Genomic DNA, 18,837 nt, shown 5'->3' with positions numbered 1-18,837 from the left:
TTGGGGGCAGGGGGAGATTCCAACCTTCTGGATGCTTCCCTGAGCCCAGATCTGGGCTCGCAGTCCTGTACACTTGTGCAGAGGATGACCACACTGATGATGAGGCAAGGGAGGGGGTAAGACAGAGCCACTTTGTGCCAAAGCCATGATGCCATGAACTACAGAGGCCACCGTATAGATCCTTCCAGTCCCTTCGGAGGCTGACTCACCACAATCCCCCAGCCCCGATCTACCCACCACATTTTGATCAAGTCACAGATTTTCCTGACAACCCCCACCCCCACCCGAGTCATCCGTACGCCAGTCGACACCGGTGTGCTCCTGTCCTCAGAACATAGACCACTAGGCCGGCTAAGGCTACAGGATGCTTTCTTGACTTTGCTGATGGAGTAAACAAGTGGGAGCAACCTGGAAGTCCATCAGCGACGACTGGTTGAATGGATTGTGCTGCATCCATGGGACAGACCTCTCTGCAGCCGCTGAAAAGACTGCGTGGACCCATCTGTATTGACTTGGAGGAGTGCCCGTGGCATACTGTTAAATGAAAAAGCGATTCCCCTCCCCGCTCTTGTGCTTCTCAGTCTCAAATAAATAAATAAAACCTTTAAAAAAAAAAATGAAAAAGCGATTCACCAAGTGATACTATTGTGTCATCTTAGTTTCATTTAAAAAAAAAAAAAGGAAAATACATGATACTTCTGGAGGTGTTTGTGCAAGCTTGTTCTAGAGTTTGGGGGAAAGTGGGAAAGGCCATGCCCTGTGTTGTCAACCCGGGCTACCAGATGGGGTGGGATCTGGGGAGGGAAGGAGAGGCAGGAGTTGGCCTTTTTGGGGAACATCTTTGTGTTGTTTGGCTTGTTGCAACAGAATTGCTTCTGTAGTTGGAAAGGAAAAAATCCGATAACTGCATACTTTTTTAAAAAAGAAAGGAATCAAGCCAGTCTACATTAGGGTCTGATGTCTCCAAGATCAAATTTGAGCTTCCCGTGTCAACGAGTCCAATATTAAGACATCTTAAACAAACAGCACCCACTCCCGGGTTTCACATCAAGCCCTGGAAGCCACTGCCCCAATCACTGGAAATACTGGGCAGAAGACAGCCCTGCCAGGACTGGGACGTGGATTCTAGTCCCAGCATGGCGGTTTACAAGCAGCGTGACCTTGGGTAATTTAAGCTTGAGCCTCAGTTTCCTCATCTGTAAAATGGGTGTAGTGTGACCTGCATTTTCTATTTTAGGATTTTTACAAGGATCACGCGAGGTGAGACACGTGAAGGGCTTTGTGGACCCTACCACCTCGTTACTCAGAGTCAGGCCCGCTGCAAGGGTGTCGCCTTGCTAGAAATACAGAATCTCAGGTTCGCCCCACCCCCCACCAGTCAGGACCGCATTCTAGCAGGACCCCCGGGGGGCTATGTACACAGTAAAGTTTGAAAGATATGGCTCTAACACGCTCTTCAGTACAGTAAGGAGAGTCACCAGAGAACTCAGAAGAGCTCATTGTTATTTGTTAAATAAACGAGAGCTCTGGCAGACCGGAGTGACGTTGGGCCAGGCCCTCCCCAAGCACCTGCCTGCCTGGCTCTGGATGGGGAAGAGGTTCCCATGAAGTGTGCTAATGTGGGATGAAGGTTTTGTTGGTCTCCGGACTCCTCCTGTCGTCTCAGAGAGGTTCCTGGAGGAAATCATGGGGCCTCTCTCACTTGTGCAATGTGGCCTGCCCACCAGGCGGGGTGTTGGGGGCCAAGAGGAGGGGATGGGTCCAATGGCATTGCCACTCTCCTTGCTCTCGTGGTTGAGCTCCAAATTAGCACATTCTGGGCCCTGTGCCTCCCATATTCCTCCCAGGTAATCTAATTAGCTCTCCAGGACAGCCCGAGCCTCCGGAACATGGAGTCACTAAATCCACAGGGCTCCTGGGGGGCATCACCGAGGGGGTGGCGTGCGCTTTTCATTAGGAGAGCCAGAGTGTGGGGCGGGGAGGCTCTCAGAGGCCTTTCCTAAGGCCAGCGGAGGGCTGCTGGGCGGTAACCTGGGCACCACTTCTCCCCGTTCAGAGAGGAGCCCCAGCGTGGCTGCTGGCAGCTGTTTCCTGCCCCCACCCTGCCAGATTCCTGCCCAGGCACAGGCTTCAGTGAGAAACCCTGCGCCTTGCCCGGGCCCCCGGAAACTCCAGGCGGGGCTCTGGGACTTGCCACCATGCAACTCCATCCTTCCTCCCCACTCTAGTGTCCTCCAATTTCCTCTCTGCCTCTGGCTCTCAAGCTGTGACACATTCTCTTCATTTTCTACAAAGCAGGTTATTTCCCTCTTGGACAAATTTCTAAATCTTTCTAATTAACTAATTGGGTTGGGTTGAAGCCTTGTACCATTTGTAACCTGTAATTATTAGAAAATTGCCATGGTAACCACACTACTAATTAGTGACAATTTATTGCCATGGCAACTGGACCATAACAGAGATGTTACCCACAACTCCTTCTTGGCAAGTTCGCTGCACAGTTGGGGAGCAGGTGAGTCGACAGTCGGGGAGCCAGCCTCCTGGGCACCCGCCCCAGCAGCCTCAGTATGGAGAGCCCAGCTCAAGTCTGAGGCAGGGGCGGCCGGGGGTCTGCAGCCCTTGCTGTGCTGTGGCAGGAACTCTACTCCCAGGTGGGTCATGTAAATCTTCTTCAATAAGCTCCACGCACCGTGCGTGGGTCCCCGACGGAGGCTCCCGGTTCAGTACCTTCTACCCGACATTCTCCCCTCCCCCGAATCTTCTCCCTGCCGAGGTTTAGCCTTCCGGGCCACCCAAGCGGCAGTTCGGAGCAACTTTGTTTTTGCCTTGGAGGATGGCGCCCCAATAGGGAGTAAAATTCTACTTTACATCCATTACTCCTTCTGCATTTGAGGCGGGCTCATCCTCTTGGGGACAAGCGGCTCCCCAGCTGGGGCTGGAGGGGCGGCCCTGGTGAGGGGAAAGAAGACGGGGTCAGAAAGTGTGCGTGTGACCTTGGGCCCATCACTGAACCTTTCTGGGCATCTGTTTTCTCACTTTAACGTGAGACTGAGAGTAACAACAGCTTCTTCTCAGGGCTGTCATAAACAGTAAGTGAGCTGGTTTTCCGCGCGTACTTTGGGAAATGTCAGGTGCCACACAGGCATTAGCTGGGACAATTTCCCAGCTGCTGGGTGAATAAAATCCCCTTATTTCCCCAGCACACTCAGGCTCCTAAGGCCTCCTTGTTCTGCTGGTGGGTGCAAAGGCTGCTCCCTGCCCAACGCCTCCTGAAGGCTTCTCACTCTGCCCATCAGGCTGGGTGGGAGAGGTGGAGGGACAGGGGAAAATGCCTCCCCACTGCCCCTCTTCCCCCATGACACCTTCCGACACCCCCTCGGATTATCTGCCCAGTGGTCCTGAGCCCCATGCGGTAGCCTCATTTAGACTTAAGAACTGCACCCCTAAACCTCTGAACCCCTGTACTTGGCGATGCAGACTCAAGTCCAGTTTGGGTATAGGCAATCCGTTTCTCAGGTTGCATCTAGGCGGTACTGGGGTGGTCCGCTGACAGGCCAGATCACATCTGGGAGTCAGAGGTGGTGGGGTGATGATGGGAAAGTGGGGCTGTGTGGAATAAGGGAGGGGGCGTGCTGCTGGGGGCCAGAGGACCCAGGCACAAGGAGGCAGGGTATTTGCCATGCTAAGGAAAAGCCTCTGGGTCCTTGCTTGGCCTCTGACTCTGCTCCGGCTCCAGGAACTTGAGCTGTGTGCTCTTCAGGCCCTGGTCTCCCTCCCCATAACCTGGAGAGGGGCATGAGATCGCCAAGGCTCCTTCCCACTCTTCCAGAGCATCCTCCAGGCTGAAACTCGGGAGAAGCGTGGCTGGGAGTAGATTCCCAGACCCATCGGCAGTCCACATGAGTGGAGTCTTTGTGGGGCCTGCTGGCCCAAGAATCTGGACCAGTGGGATTAATCTACTGAATCCTCCATAGAAATACAATTCTTGTGGGTGCCAAGATCTGCAGGCTGCCAAGAGCATCCAAGAAACTGGAGAAGAGTAGCAAAGATGCTGGAAAACATAGGGATGGAGGAATGGGCAGTGTGTGTGTGTGTGTGTGTGTGTGTGTGTGTGTGTGTGCATGTATGTGTGTGTGTTGAAGGGAGAGGGAGGGTCAGGGCAGGATGGTAACAGGGTCTTTCATCCTAAATTTCCCGAACATTCAAACCTAGAATAATACTGTGCTGGTGCTGCTACCCACGAGCCCTCTGTGAGCCGTCCAGGTAGCTGGCACGGTTCCAAGTGCACGGTTCCAAGTGCACGGGGTGGAGGGTATTAGACACGGACATTCTACTCCTCCCTCAATCCTTGCAGCCCCTCCCTGTAGGACGCTGAGGGGGCAGTGGGTGGGAGAACGGCAGGGGCCTGAAGAGTCTCAGGAAAGAGGGCAGGATCGGCTCCTCTGGCCACCTGTTCTCCAGTCCCGTGTCCTGGGTGTTATCTGCGTCTCATCCCACTGCACCGTTTTCCAGGTGAGGAAATCGAGGCTCAAGGAGGTGCGATAACAGCCAGCAGGCCACAGATCGCAGCTCAAACCCACATCTGAGTGACCCCAGAGCCTGTGCTAGCCCACAGCACGCTCTCAAACATTTCTACACAACCTCCCTCTTGGCAGAGGAGGGAGCTGGACTCCTGGTAAGGCCCGGAGTGGCCAGCCGCGGGCTTGACCTTTCTTTACAATCTCTTATTTTAGCGGAAGAAACTGCAGCAGGATCGCATTTCTATTATGAGTATTTGTGTTTGCGTTGAAAGAAAAATGATGTCCCTTCTTGTCAATCATCCAATGCATTGACACCGCACATTCCCGGGGGCACGGGATACCCCTGGCAGGCCTGCGGCTGCACTCCCCAAGGGTCTTGGGCCCTGGTCGAGAGCCTGTCACTCTAGCTCTGCCTGTCACATCCTCTGTGCTCCTGCTGCAAGGCAGTGTCCGCCTGCCTGCCAGCCTGGGAGGCTCCGGGGCCCCCACTCCGCTGCCCACGGCCACCTCTCTGGAGTGGGCTGATGGGGAGCCGCCAGAAGGCCTCAGCTGGGCTTTAGGCATCTCCTTCTCCTCCAATAATGACTTCCTATAAATCAGATCTGCCCCTCCGCTTTGTTCTATACTGCTCCCAGCCAACAGCAAAAATCCCCACCCCATATCATAAATCCACCTTCATTTTCTTTCTAAATTTCTTGTAAGGATTCTTTAATCACCACCTTGCAGCCCAGACAGATGCTCCCTCAAAAGGTGAGGCTGAAATGCAGAGCTCCTGGGGAGGGGCTAGAGGCTGGCAGGGGTGGGGAGGCAGGGTGAAGAGGGAAGAGCAATGGATTCCAGTGGAGAGGGGCATGAAGGGGCCTGTGACTATACCCAGGGCTGGAGGGCACGCAGGGGGACCCACGGAGACCACCTCCAGGGCAGGGCTGGGTGGGCTTGCTCTGAGCTGCCTCTCATGCCCAGCACAGCGCTCTCTGCACTCAGCACCCAGGAGATGCCCTGCAGATGGTCCTGGCTTCCCCCCGGGCACCTGGGATGAACAGGGTGTCGCTGTCTGCTGCACTCGGAGGGTCCTGCCCCTGAGCCAGACCTGTGTCAGGCATGTCCTATGCCTCCTCTCCTTCTCATGCCCCCACTGCAGGCAAGAAAACTGAGGCCCACAGAAGTTAATAAATCGCTAATCGCTGCCTGGACGGGACCCACGGCTGAGGCAGGATCTGCCCCAGCACTTCGGCACCACATCCTGTCCTCTCCACGGCTCTGCAGACAGCGGTTCACACGGCTAGTTCGAGGCGCTCGGAGAGGCTGGGGGAGGTGCCCAAGGTCACTCAGGGCTGCAGAGGCCAGCTCAGACCTCGGTCCTTACCTTCCCTCTCCTTGGGTTCCATGCCAGGCCTTCTGCCACAGAGACAACTAATTCTCAGGATTGCCTGCACTGTCCAGGCTCTGAGGGGCTGCAGGCATCTGGGAAAGTCGGGGCTTGGGACTGTCCTTGAACCAGGAACCATGGGGGAGTGGGCTTCCTTCCCCTCAGCTCAGCGCCAGCCCCTCCGTCCGCCCGCAGGCCCTCGAGTCCCTCGAGTCCCCCGAGAGTGGGCGCGCTGGCCGCTAGATGGCACTGTGACCTAGCGGAGCGGCGGCCGCCGACTCACTCGAGTCTGGAGAGAAGGCCTCCCCTCCCCCGCGGGAGAGCGCCCAGGGCCATGCGGGCAGCGCCATTGGCCGGCCTGCCGACCGCTTGCCCGGCCTCCCCCTGCTGCCCGGCACAGCCTAGGCCAAGCAGCTGCTTGAGCCACAAAAACTGGGGGGTCAAAATCAAGCCCCTGAGTGCCAGTCCCTGGGGCCGCATCCCGGTGGGTGCAGGGCCATCCTCCTTCCCCGGCCCGCCGGTTTTGCCCGCAGGAGCTGGGATGCTCCAGCTGGAGGTCATCAGAAAGGTCAGCAGGTTGCGGCCCTTTAAGCTTCGGGGTGGGGCTCTGGATGCTAGTTTCTCTACAAACCTTCTGTGTGACCTTGGGCAAGTCCCTTCTCCTCTCTGGACCTCGGTTTGTACTCCGAGATCTGTCCAGCAGCTGGGTGTTGTGTGGCTGGGCTCTGGGGACCCGCGGCTCCCTGACTGCACATCTGGCCATGGCTGGCTTCCCCCCAGGGCTGCTCAGGGCCCTGTTCATCACTGCCTGCTTCCCTCCCCTACTCCAGGCCCCAGGGCACCAGCCTGGAGCTGAGCACTGGCCAGATGCCAGAGACTCAGCAATCAGGCCGGGCTCCACTGGAGGCCCTTACATTTGGGGTCTGTCCCTGGGGCTCAGGGGGGGTGCTTTGGGCTAGTTTTCCAGCCAGATGTCCATGTGTCATTAATGAAGTGACAACGGGGGCTGCAGGGTAGAGTTGAGGGGCTTGGCGGGCCAGGAAAGGGTGGGCTGGGGAAGGCGGGCAGACACAATAGTAACTTGGTGGGCCAAATAGGTTCTTGTCAGCCAAATGGTGTTTGGAAGTCTGCAGAACTGCTCTAACGTGTCCTCTGGGCACGCCAGCTGCCCCGGCCGGCCCGCACGCTCCACGGAAACTGCTGTCCCTTCCTGGAGCTGCACGATCCTTCCAGCACAGCTTGGCACAGTTGGCTACTGCTTCCAGCCCCATCCGTCCTCCTCAGCTGTCTCCTCTTGGTCCCCTCCTGCCCCCTCCTTGGTTCCCGCCAGCCCCTCTGCCAGCCCAGCCAGCGTGAACAATGTCCCCTTCATGCTCAAACCCAGCCGCAACCTCCCGAATCCTTTTATTCTGTGTAGAAGCCTCTCTCCCAGACCTTGCCTCCCTCCCGCTCATCATTTTCAAGTGCTTCATCTCCCCAGCCCACTCTCCTTCTCCTGCAGATCAAGGCACTTAATTGCCAAGCCAGCCCAATGCACAGAACTGGGAATGATTCGGAAAAATTGACTGTACAAATCTAGGCTGCAGCTCCTGCATGTTTACTCCTTTTCCCAGGAAAGCGCGGTTTATTACTGACACTCAGCCAGAAAGGCTGCACGGTCACGTGTGGAACTCTCGAGCACTTTGATGGGGCTGGAGCCGTGCGAACTGTTCTACTGTCTAGCCATTTGTTCCCACAAACTTTGTCAGACAGGTCGACATCAATCTCCCCGTTTCACCGAGGTGGAAAGTTGGCTAGAGAAAGGCACCATAAACTCAGGAGAGGCTGTGACAACCCTTTCTAGGTAGGGCTTTGAGAATGTGCTACCCCCCAGGTGTACGGAGGCAGGGGCATGGCCCAAATGACCCCCCACCAAACATCCTTCCAGCCCCAGGATTTGGATTCGGGTGGGCTGCCCGTTTGGAAGTCTGCAGTGCAAGCTGGGATGGATATATCGGGAAGGTCAACCAGCAAGAGGCTCTCTCTGTCCAAATGACAGGATCAGGGTGAGGGAGGCCGAAGTTTACGTGAGACGTTGTTGTGCACAGCTCTGGCTTCCTGATTTTTGGCATCCAAAACAGGAACTGGATTGCTCTGCCATCAGCACTCTATTGGCAGATTATCAGAGTTTAGTCAGCAGCCGTGCTAGAATTAGAAAAACAGCCTTCCCTAGAAAGATCTCCCTGTCAGAGACTCTGACAATAGGTCCCCCATCCAGAGAGGTGTGGGGGGAGCATGGCTTCAAAAAAAGGGCTGGAGAGGTTTTGGAACAAGAACACAATTCTTTGAGCTCCGTTATCCGAGACGGGACCCAGCTGAAGCTTAGGGATTTAGCACTCAATTCCTGGCCGCTTATGTATAAGTAAATAATTTCATCTGCTGTTTGGCAATAAAGAATGCTTTAAGTCTCTACCATTGTGATTTGTCAGTTTTCTCCTACAGATCCTGTTCGCCCATCATCAGGGTTACAGCAGGGAACGGGGCAAGAGGCTCCAGGGAGAGGAGCCTACGTCCCACGTCCCACGTCCCCCAGGGGGTCCCCCAAAGCCCACGCCTGCCAGGTATCTCCCCAAGCCTTGGAGAGGCAGTGCTGGACGAGCCTCGTGTGGGCGGCGGGATAGAATAAAGCCTTCATCCTCCCCTCCCCAGGGACACAAGCCCACCCTCTCCTGTGGACTCTGATGAACCAGACTCAGCTTTGCAGGGCCCAGCCCCCAGCCCCAGGCCTCGCGCCCTTCCCACTCACAGCACCCCAGCCGGCCCCCCAGCGCCACTCTGCCTACCTGTGTATTTGCTGACCCCGGCCTCAGCAGCCACATCTCTGAGCGCCAGGATGCCCTGGGAGAGGTCGCTGGCCTCGGGGTCCATTTCAATGAGGGCATCAGGGCCCACGTTACCGTAGGCGTAATTGGCGATGTAGATAGAGTAGCGTCCAGAGCCCTGAGGAGGAAGGGAAGGAGGGTGGGTGAGCAGGCCCCTGTGCGCTCGCCATGGGCTCTTTCCCGGACAGGCTCTCCCCCTCCTCGCGCAGGACCATAGGTCTTGCGTGGGTCTGCTTCCTCTCCCTGGGTCTGGTGTGCAGGGCCTGGCGCGGCCCAGCTCCAGCAGCGCTTTCCCCCGAGGCTGCAGGCTGCACAACACCCGCCCCCCGGAGTCCTACAACAAAGCAGCCCTGCTTTTCCTTCTATCCTGTTCCAGAAGAACACATCCCTCCCTCTCCCCCACAACCACCTTTTTATAGACAATTTTCTAATGTGCCTCTCTCCAGCTGAGCTCTCTCCAGCTGCCAGCCAGGGTAGCTGCTCAATAAATATTTGCTGATTGATTGATCTACCAATTCCCATTCTTCTCTCTCTCTCTCCCATTCAAGCTCACTCCAGCCAAGATGACAAGCAAATTCCGGAGTCATCTCCCTCCCTGCCTCCCACCCTGGATTCCCTCATTCCACTATTTTGGTGGCACAGGAGGCTCGGATATGCAGGGGTCCTCCTTCCATTCCCTCTGTTTTCCCACATTACCAGAAAGAAATCGTGTATTGCTTCTGCCTTTGTAACACTGTCTCAAATATTTTTTTCCTTTGCATCCAGGAGAAGCCCTGGGCACCAGCTCCGCGGTGCTATCGTCGTTGTCTGCTCTAGTCCGAAACCCCGCTGACGAACGGTTCTTTTCTTATTAGAACCGTGTCACTTCTTTCAATGGATGCTTCCTTTCCCTCAAGAGAGCCACCTGTTTTCTGCGTTCGAACAGTTTTCCAGCTTTCCTCATATCCTTCTCATCATTTCCCTCCAATTAATCAGAAAGTAGATTATTTCTTGAGCTCCAACTACCTGCAACGCACTCTGCTATAAATGTCCCAAAGACAACGTCTTTGTCCTCCATTTGCTCACAGGCTCGTTTAAAGGCAAGTGAGAAACGCAGAACAACCCGAGAGGAAGAGCTGAGTTCCAGGCAACCCTCTCTTCCCGGCCCTCGGCCCGCTCGGCTGGCTTCTATTTCTTCCCCAACGGCTCCATAAGCCGAACCCCATCCCACCTACCAATCGCTGGCTTTATCCCTTCTCTGGGAACGTTTTCTTCGGGGGGGGGGGGGGCTGATGAAGAGCTACTTGGGTCTGACTGACTGATGGGTGAGGCCAACGGAGCAGCTCACGGTCTCCTGATGGGGAAGCCGACATGGCAACAACGACACAATTCTATATGATTAAGAGAATACGTAACTATCCTGGGAGTAAAATTTTAAAAAATGTTAACTATACTGGAATTAAAGATTTTTTTTAAAAAGAGAGAGAGAATATCTACAGCATTTCCTGGTGTACAGAAAGGGGCTCCCCGAGGAAGGAGCACTGAACCAGGGGGAGTTCAGAAAAGGCTTTCTAAGAGGAGTCTCAGCCAGGTGAAGTGCAGAGGAAAGAACCTTCCAGGCAGAGATGATACAGAGAATGACGCATGTAGGGAAACCACAAGCAGTTCGTTCAGTGTTGCGGGAATAGAAAACGCAAGGCAGGGCGTGGCGGGGGCTGGAGCTGGAGAAGGAGGAGGCAAAGATACTCCCTAAAGACATCGACGCCCCCTTCTGTTTTGGGTATCTGAGGCTCCCTCCTGCCACCTGGGAGACTAGGTGCTCCCTGGCCCAGCAGCATTGGTGTCATCTGGGAGCAGGTTGGAAATACAGACTCAGTGACCCGTCCCCTCTGCCAGACCTGCTCAATCAGAGTCTGCATTTTCACAAGACCCCCATGTGATCCCCGTGCAAAACCCAAGTTCGAGATGCAAGGCTTTACAGCACAGCTTCGTGACTAGGGGAGAACTCTGGGAGGCGCCCGCCCGTCGCAGGAGCTCGGCATGTGTGTGTGGAATGATCGGATGAAAACTGAATGAATGGGGGCAAAGGGGCAAGTGCGCCACCCCTGTGCCCCATGCCTGACCCCACCAGCTGTTAGCAATCCCCGCAACAAATGGGCAATTAAGCCCCAATGAACTGAAAGGCACTCTGCTGGAAATCAGGATGTTTGTAAAATTCCATTATACCTAGTTCCTTTCTTCATTGTGTGGGGATGATACAAGTTGACAAACATAGATGTGTTTCAGTTGCAGAGGACTGCAGAAATTCGCCACGTGGCCTTGACTACAGTCACTCTGGGGCAGTGAGGTGGTTGCAGAGCTGAGCCCGGGAAGAGGCTCCCCAGGGCAGTGGGCTCACCCCTCAGCCTACATCAGAATCACCTGGAGCGCTTGCTTAACCCTAGATGCTGGGTCTCCTCCCCGGAGTTTCTGATTTGGGAGCCCTGGAGTGGGGCCCGAGTTTGCATCTCGAACAAATTCGCAGGCGAAGCTGACGCTGTGGTGCCAGGAACCACTCCTGGAGCCACCGGTCTAGGGACATTAGCCTGGCCCGGCCGGGCTCTGCCCCCACGTGGCTTTGTCCTTGGGCAGTTCCTCACCCCCTTCGGTTGCATCTCCTCCTGTGTTAAAGGGGAATCATATTCGCCCCGCTTCCTGGCAGGGTTGTTGAGAAGATGAAATGAGACAACACGTGAAAGGTCTCCGAAAGATAAAAATGCTATATAAACATGAGGCATAATCATTATCGATCAGGGAGCGCTTCTTGTAAGAGATCGGCTTTGAGCCGGATCCAGAAAGGTGGGTGAGTGATGAGGCGGCTGCAGACAAAGGGCAGGAAGGGCGCCAGGTTAGGGGCTGCGAGGGGTGAGGGCCGCTGGGGAGAGGATGGGAAGGGCACGTGGTAGGGTTGAGACCTTTACCTGTGAGACAGCTCTCAAACTGAGGCCGTGCCAGGGTCACCTGCAGGGCTAGTTCAAACCCAGATTTCTGCCCCCCTCCCCCACCCCGTGGGTTCAGACTCAGTAGGTCTGGAGGGTGGATTGGGCGTCGGGCCTGAGAATCTGCATTTCTGACAATGCTGGTGTTGCTGGTCTGGAGACTGCACTTTGGGAGCAGGTTGACTAAAAGGCGCCAGGTGGGGGCTGTGGGGCTGAGGAAGGAGTAGGGTGAATGCTGTAATAAACCTGCGGTTAGAAATTTGTGGCTGATGCCAGTTCACCCAGGGGTAGGGTAGCCGTGGGCTAGAAAGGTGTCTGATTCGTTCTCAAGCAGGTAGGGCTGAATTCCTGGCTTTGCCTGCCATTTAACTATGTGACCAAGGTCAAGTTGCTTAATTGCTGGAAGTCTTAGTTTCCATATCTGTAAAATGGGGATAATGACAGCACGTACCTCTTAAGCCTGTTGTGAAGACTCAGTGAGACAATGCATATAAACCGCTGAGCCCGGGGCTTGGCATGTTGCTAGTTCATTACGGTTAGCTGTCATTATCGTTAAGATTGCTTTTGTGTTTCCTACACCATATCTCTCAGTTTTCAGAGTGGCCGTGACCTTGCCCTACTCTTCCCCTCCACAGTTCTCAGGCCCCAGGGATTGCTGGGGTACCAGTGGCAGCTGGACACAGAAAGCAGCCCTGCTCCTGGTGGCAGCCCGACTGCAGGGTTTTTTTCTAGTTCCCTGAGGCTGGGGCTGAGCAAGCTGCTAAGTGCCTGCCTATGGTGCCTCGTGCCAAAGCTTTTTTTTTTTTTTTTGCATTTCGCACAGTGCCTTTGTCCTGTGGTTAAACGCGTGGGCGTGCAGATGACCTTGTTGGGACAAAGAGTGCATCTCTTTGTGATTAACCTTCAGGCCCCGCCACCAGCTCAGAGATGATTCCCACCTTGGCCCAGTGTGGGAAACCTTGGTTCAGCAGGAGGGAGGCAGGAAGCAGGATCCTGGGAAGAGGCTCCCAGCAGTGGCCAGGCCTGGCACCCCCAGACCCTTCTCACTCTTTGGGGCCGCTCACAGAGCCACCGCCACCTCCTTCCCTCCCACCAGGCAGGAGTCCAGGTGGCAAAGATTCAGGTCAGGGCTAAATGTGGCTTCACAGCCCAGCTTGGCTTCTTTTCCCAGCACCAGCTTGTTAAGAAATAAATATTTATACCTGGCACCTGCCTTCTCCCAAGGCCTAGAGGCCCCTGCTGTGAAGATTCACGCTGAATCCCCAATCCCCTCAGTGACTTCTCAATCCTGAAATGAGCCGGGCCCCTTGCCCCTGCCCCCGGAATGGAAGGTAGGCAGCAGCTGGGTCCCTGATTTACTGATGACTGTCTCTAAAGCCAAGGAAGGGGCAGCAGGGTAGCAGGTGACAGGAGGGATAAATCACCTCCACGGCAAGCCTCTGGCTCTGGCTGGGGCTCCGGGGGCGCAAGCCAGGGCTGGGGCCACCCCACAGGGCAGGGGGCTGCAGCTGCTCCTGCCCCTCCCCCTTGGCCTTTCCTCCCTACCTGCTTTGGGTTGGCACCTGCGGTAGGGGGCGCTAGCAGGCACGAACGCCCTGACAGAGCTCCTGCTGAAGTCGAGTACTTGCACACTCAGGTCACCCTCCACTCACCCACTCACGAACCTCTTTGTCATGCCTTCATCGTTCCACAGGTATTTTCAGGAAGAGCCCTATGGCTCGATGCCTGGCACATAGTAAGCCCTTAATAAATATTGGTTGAATAAATGAATGAGCACAAGGTTTAGAGCTAGAAGAGTCTGATTCACGTCCTAGTCACACCGCCAATCTATTTTGGGTCCTCGGGCAAGTCACTGCCCCAAGCTGGGCCTTGGTGCCCTCCTCTGCCCAAAGGACAGGGTGATGACAGCCCTGACCAGTTTCCTCGCTTGTTGCTGTGAGAGCCTCAAGGGAGAACTGAAACTCACCTCGTGAGCCTTGTTAGTATTTAGCCCCTACTACATGCAAGGCACTGTGGGAGCTGCCACGATGGTGCGGCTTTGGGCTCTGCCCTGGACAGCCACACTCTGTCGGGACATGCCTGCCTGTTGGCTCCCCTCTGGGCTCTCACATCGCTGCCGTACCCCCCTCTTCTCCCCTGCATGCACCCCTGAACTCACCGTCCTGTCCACACAGGCCACAGAGCGCCCGGCAAAGAGGCTGGCCACACCGCGGGCCACGTTGACCTCATCACTGAGGATGTCTTCCCACCGGTTGTTGCGGAACTTGAACAACTTGTCCGTATACGTCGCCACCCCTGGGGAGAAGAGGAAGGGAGGCTGGTGGATGATGGGCCAGTGTGCAGGTATGTTTCGGGCACCTGTCACAGGTGGTCGGGGCCACAGGTGGATGGGTCACCTGCGGCAAGGGGAGCGCTCCCCACAGCCCTCACTCAAGAGGTGAGGCTCTGTCTGTCTGCGGGCGCTCAGGTATTTTCAGTTGAGGGAAGAGCCTGGCTTATGAAAATGGCCAGTGCAGCCTCAGGAGCCACAGAAGAAATGTTACTATTGCCGTGTGTCTGAGGTGACCCTCAACAGCTGGATTCGGCACCGTGCTCCTACGACATGCAGGAGATCTGGGGTTGCTAATATTTCAGCAAACTCAACCCAGAACCTCTCTTTCTCCAGGGCCTGCTTCCTATATTCTCTGCTGGAGCACAGGGCCTCATTCAGGTCTCAGAAGAAATGATCCTGGTTGGTGGGTGGGGCTGTAAGTCCAGATCCAGGAAGGGGCTGGAAGCGGAGCTCTGATGGACCTGTCGCCCACCCCCAGGGGAACCCGATGGCAGTAGGGTCAGCACCCAGGTGGGGTGAAGGGGGTGAACAGCCCAGGGAGGCCCTTGAGAGCAGGGGTCTCCACTCCTTTCAGAACTGGATGGAGACTGAGGACCGCCAGCTCCGGGGGTGGCGTGCATGGGCACCACGCAACACACCCCATGTAACCGTAGGGGGCTCTGCAGCCTCCCGGAGCGCGTTCACGGCTAAGCTTTATTTTGGGGAAGTTCAAGAACTTCTGGTGGCCAGAGTTAGAAGAGCCAAACCCTTCTAAGACCACTTACGCAGAGCTCTCCACTCCGCCATCACCGCTAGTTTATTTCTTGTTGCTGGGACCCCCAGAGCATTTGTGTTTTAGGAGGGCTTGGGTTCCACTCTTGAGGATGGCATAGGAGACACAGCAGAGGAACAGCTGTAGGAAGCTGGGAAGGTGAGCTGCGGGGCAAGTGGCCCTGGGGACAGACCCCTGCACTTGACTCTCTGGCTGGCCCAGGGCAGAGGCCATGACTTAGGGTGAAGGGAGCGGCATGGGGCAGTGGTTAAGACCTTGGGCTTGAGAGTAAACAAGCCCCAGTCCCGGTGTCTGTTCTACCCAGATTCTACTTCTAGGGGCTAGTTGCCGACTTTGGGCAAGTTGCTTGGCATCTCTGAGCTTCAGTTTTCCCCCTTGCAAGTGGGACGGCAGTAATAACTACATCCAGTTTATGGAAGGAATGTGTGAGATGACGTGCAGGACAGGCCCAGCACCGCACCCCCTCGGGGTGGTGGGTATAAGACAGAAGTGCTCGTTCCCGCGTTACAGATGGGGCACTCTTGAAGGTCCTTTAGGGGCCTCAGCTCCGCACTGCAGGCATCTGGTGAGAGGCAGTGTGGGGAATGGAGGGCTGAGAATCAGGACTGTGGGAGTGGGAGTGTGTGTGTTCGGAGAGGGCAGTTATAAAGGATCCCTCGGGTGGCTCTGCCCAGGAGGGGACAAAAGGCTTTGCTCTCTCCGTGGCCTCCTATGGAAACCTGCTAAGATCACAGGGACCCACGGGGGCTGCTGTGTGGTCTGTGGGGTCTGGAGTTGGCCTCAGAGATGCTCGCCAGACACCAGGCAGCCGGCAGTGGGGCAGAGCCGTCCTGCCCGGCCTGCCCCTCCCCGAGATTGCAGAGGCCTGTCCGGGGTAGGGAGAGGCCCTTCAGAGCAGAGCAGGACGCAGATCTGGGGTTTGTGCATGGAGGCTTGGGCTGAGGAGCGGCAGGTGGGGTGGGCACAGAGCTGCTGTGGCCTGCGAGGGAAGCCCACTGGGGCAACCGACGAGCCGGGTCTGGACAGAAGCACAGGTGCCGGCTCCCGTTAGCTCGGGGCCTTGCTGGCTCTTTATCTTCTCCAGCCTCGGTTTCCTCATCTGGGCATCAGCGTACCAACTATGCCTCCTCCCTCACATGGGGCTGTGGGAATTACAGGATAAAGAGCACTGAAGCGCCGGCCCAGGGTCGGAATTGCCCACGTGGCCCCGCACCACCCAGGTCTGCAGCACCGCATCACGATCCTTGGGGGCCAGACGTATTTAGAAATTTAGATTTTGTTCTTTCACATTTTAGGAAGGTAACATAGTGCACACACCGTTTATTACATAACACCCTCAGGAGGGATGGGGCAGCACCCTGTAATTAAACACATTAATATTTCTGCAGTAAAATATATGAATATTCACACTAAGTGGGATAAATAAAGCCTATAAGTAGCTCGCGTCAGCTCAGGACAGGTTTTGCTATCAATTAATTTTCCCACAAACTTAAAAAAAAAGCACCTGAGGCTTTCAGAGTGTTTGGGATTTGAGGACTGCAGAGAAGGGACTGTGGGCCTGGACGGCCATGCTCACGGCTGTTCCCGAAGCAGTGACAGCCTTGTCGTCACTTTCTAATGCTTGGGGGACCTCTGAAGATGGCCCTGCAGGCGTCTGGGTCTCCAGCCTCCACCAACAGCAAGCAACCCTTGCCCTCCTCTGTCAGACCAGGGCCCCTTTAGATGGTACCTCCAGCTAGTCTAGCCCCCCTGAAATACTGAGGCTAACTTCTAGCACCGCGCGGGCCAGGGTGAGAAAGCAGCTGCCCAAGAAGATATGAACAGACACTTTTCCAATGAAGACATACAAATGGCTAACAGACACATGAAAAAATGTTCAAAATCATTAGCCATCAAGGAAATTCAAATCAAAACCACACTGAGATACCACCTTACGCCAGTTAGAATGGCAAAAATAGACAAGGCAAGAAACAACAATTGTTGGAGAGGATGTGGAGAAAGGGGATCCCTCCTACATTGTTGGTGGGAATGCAAGTTGGTACAGCCACTCTGGAAAACAGTGTGGAGGTCCCTTAAAAAGTTAAAAATTGAGCTACCCTATGATCCAGCCATTGCACTACTGGGTATTTACCCCAAAGATACAGACGTAGTGAAGAGAAGGGCCATATGCACCCCAATGTTCATAGCAGCAATGTCCACAATAGCTAAATCGTGGAAGGAGCCGAGATGCCCTTCAACAGATGACTGGATTAAGAAGTTGTGGTCCATATATACAATGGAATATTACTCAGCTATCAGAAAGAACGAGTTCTCAACATTTGCTACAACATGGACAGCACTGGAGGAGATAATGCTAAGTGAAATAAGTCAAGCAGAGAAAGACAACTATCATATGATTTCTCTCATCTATGGAACATAAGAACTAGGATGATCGGTAGGGGAAGAAAGGGATAAAGAAAGGGGGGGTAATGAGAAGGGGGAATGAAACATGAGAGACTATGGACTATGAGAAACAAACTGAGGACCTCAGAGAGGAGGGGGGTAGGGGAATGGGATAGACCGGTGATGGGTAGTAAGGAGGGCACGTATTGCATGGTGCACTGGGTGTTATACACAACTAATGAATCATCGAGCTTTACATCGGAAACCGGGGATGTACTGTATGGTGACTAACATAATATAATAAAAAATCATTAAAATAAAAAAAAAAAAAAGAAAGCAGCTGCCCAGAGCTGGGGCCCCGCCGAGCTCGACGGGCACCTCCGCGTTCAGCAGGAGAAATTTCTTACGCTGAGGAGTTCCCGCCTCAGCGAGATGAGAGGAGCGCACGGGCCCAGGGTGACTCAGTCCCCCTGTTTGCCTCATCACCTCCAACTCCTCCTGTTCCCCCAAGAAAAACATTTCCCAGCACGTGCTTTATGGAACCCTGGTCTCTGTGAGCTGTCTGGAGGAAAGATTTCGTGATCATCTGAGTTCGGGAAAGACCACACCTTCCACCCCCCCTTGGAGATTCTCAATGGGCATTAGTTTATCAAAACTTTGACAAGTCCTGCAATAAAATACTTGCTTAATCTTATTTAATCCAGCCTGTCCCAAACACAGCTGGCCGTGGAAGCTTGCTCTGCAGCTCACCTATTAGCCCCCCTGTGGAACTAGCACCGTTCTTAGCCAATTGCCGTGTTAGGGTGCTGCTGTCGGGCCAGGCCCTGGGCTTTGTGGCCTGAGGGGTCAGGGCGCCATGTGCTGTTAGCCTCTCCCCCTGTTCCACCTCCTGGCTTCCAAGCTGACCAGGGACGCCCAGAAGAATAAACTAATAAAGGAAGAACGTGCAGTAGTGATGCAGAGCCTTGTAGATCGTAAATGGGAACGGCGAAATCAATGGCAGCCCCTCTGCAGGCGGAGGCCCGGAGGCCCGGGCGAGGAGAGGCGGGAGCCCGTGATTTAGGAAGAGCAAACGCTCTGGCAGCTGCAACCTGGGTAATTAGGTGTGTCAGGAAGACAGATAAACAGCGGGCAGTGTGGGTCGATGGTCCTGGCGGTCACCACCCAGCACTGGCCCCCGGCCCGTGTCGGCATGTAATCCTGCCTCCTGGCTCCTTGTAGCTGCATTCTGCCCTGGGGTCCCACACCGAGTCGGCGGGGCAGCTGCCCAGGAAGAAGAGAGGCTATTTGTTGCAGGAGAGAGGTGCTCTGCTGAGCCCCCTGGGGCAGACTCCAAGAGGACAGAGGCCTGGGAGAAACAGAAGGGGGTTCATGGGCAGGGCAGGGGGCCCTCAGGGCCACAGGCCCTATGAGAGGCGTGTCTGGGGACTCCCATTCCCATCCTGACTTGGGCATCTTGGCATTAATGTAGACTTGAAGGTCTCAGAGGCCAGCAGAACTGCCAGTTGCTGCCAGGCGGCCAGGTGGCAAGGCCCAGGAGGTGAGGCTCAGGGGTCCACCATGCCCTGCAGGTGCCAGGTACAGCAGGGGGCACCGGGAAGGGGGAGTCTTGGTCGCTGACTCAGGGCGCTTACGGTGCGTTCA

At 55.3% G+C, this 18,837-nt stretch overlaps 1 protein-coding gene across 2 annotated transcripts in view; it reads right to left on the bottom strand.

Moving 5' to 3' along the window:
* Window positions 1–18,837, bottom strand: part of CRTAC1 (cartilage acidic protein 1) — a 150,906-nt gene that overhangs the window by 39,002 nt on the left and 93,067 nt on the right. For both annotated transcript variants that reach the window (XM_044382021.3, XM_026493816.4), the window contains exons 4-5: window positions 13,866–14,002; window positions 8,712–8,868 (exon numbers count right to left, since the gene is read on the bottom strand). In XM_044382021.3, the coding sequence (XP_044237956.2) occupies window positions 8,712–8,868; window positions 13,866–14,002 (294 nt within the window). The remainder of the gene's footprint in view (window positions 1–8,711; window positions 8,869–13,865; window positions 14,003–18,837) is intronic.

The sequence above is a fragment of the Ursus arctos genome, unplaced genomic scaffold (assembly GCF_023065955.2).
Source record: "Ursus arctos isolate Adak ecotype North America unplaced genomic scaffold, UrsArc2.0 scaffold_7, whole genome shotgun sequence".
NCBI classification, from domain to species: domain Eukaryota; kingdom Metazoa; phylum Chordata; class Mammalia; order Carnivora; family Ursidae; genus Ursus; species Ursus arctos.
The sequence above is the reverse complement of the archived record's forward strand: the minus strand, read 5'-3'. Positions and strand labels throughout refer to the sequence as shown.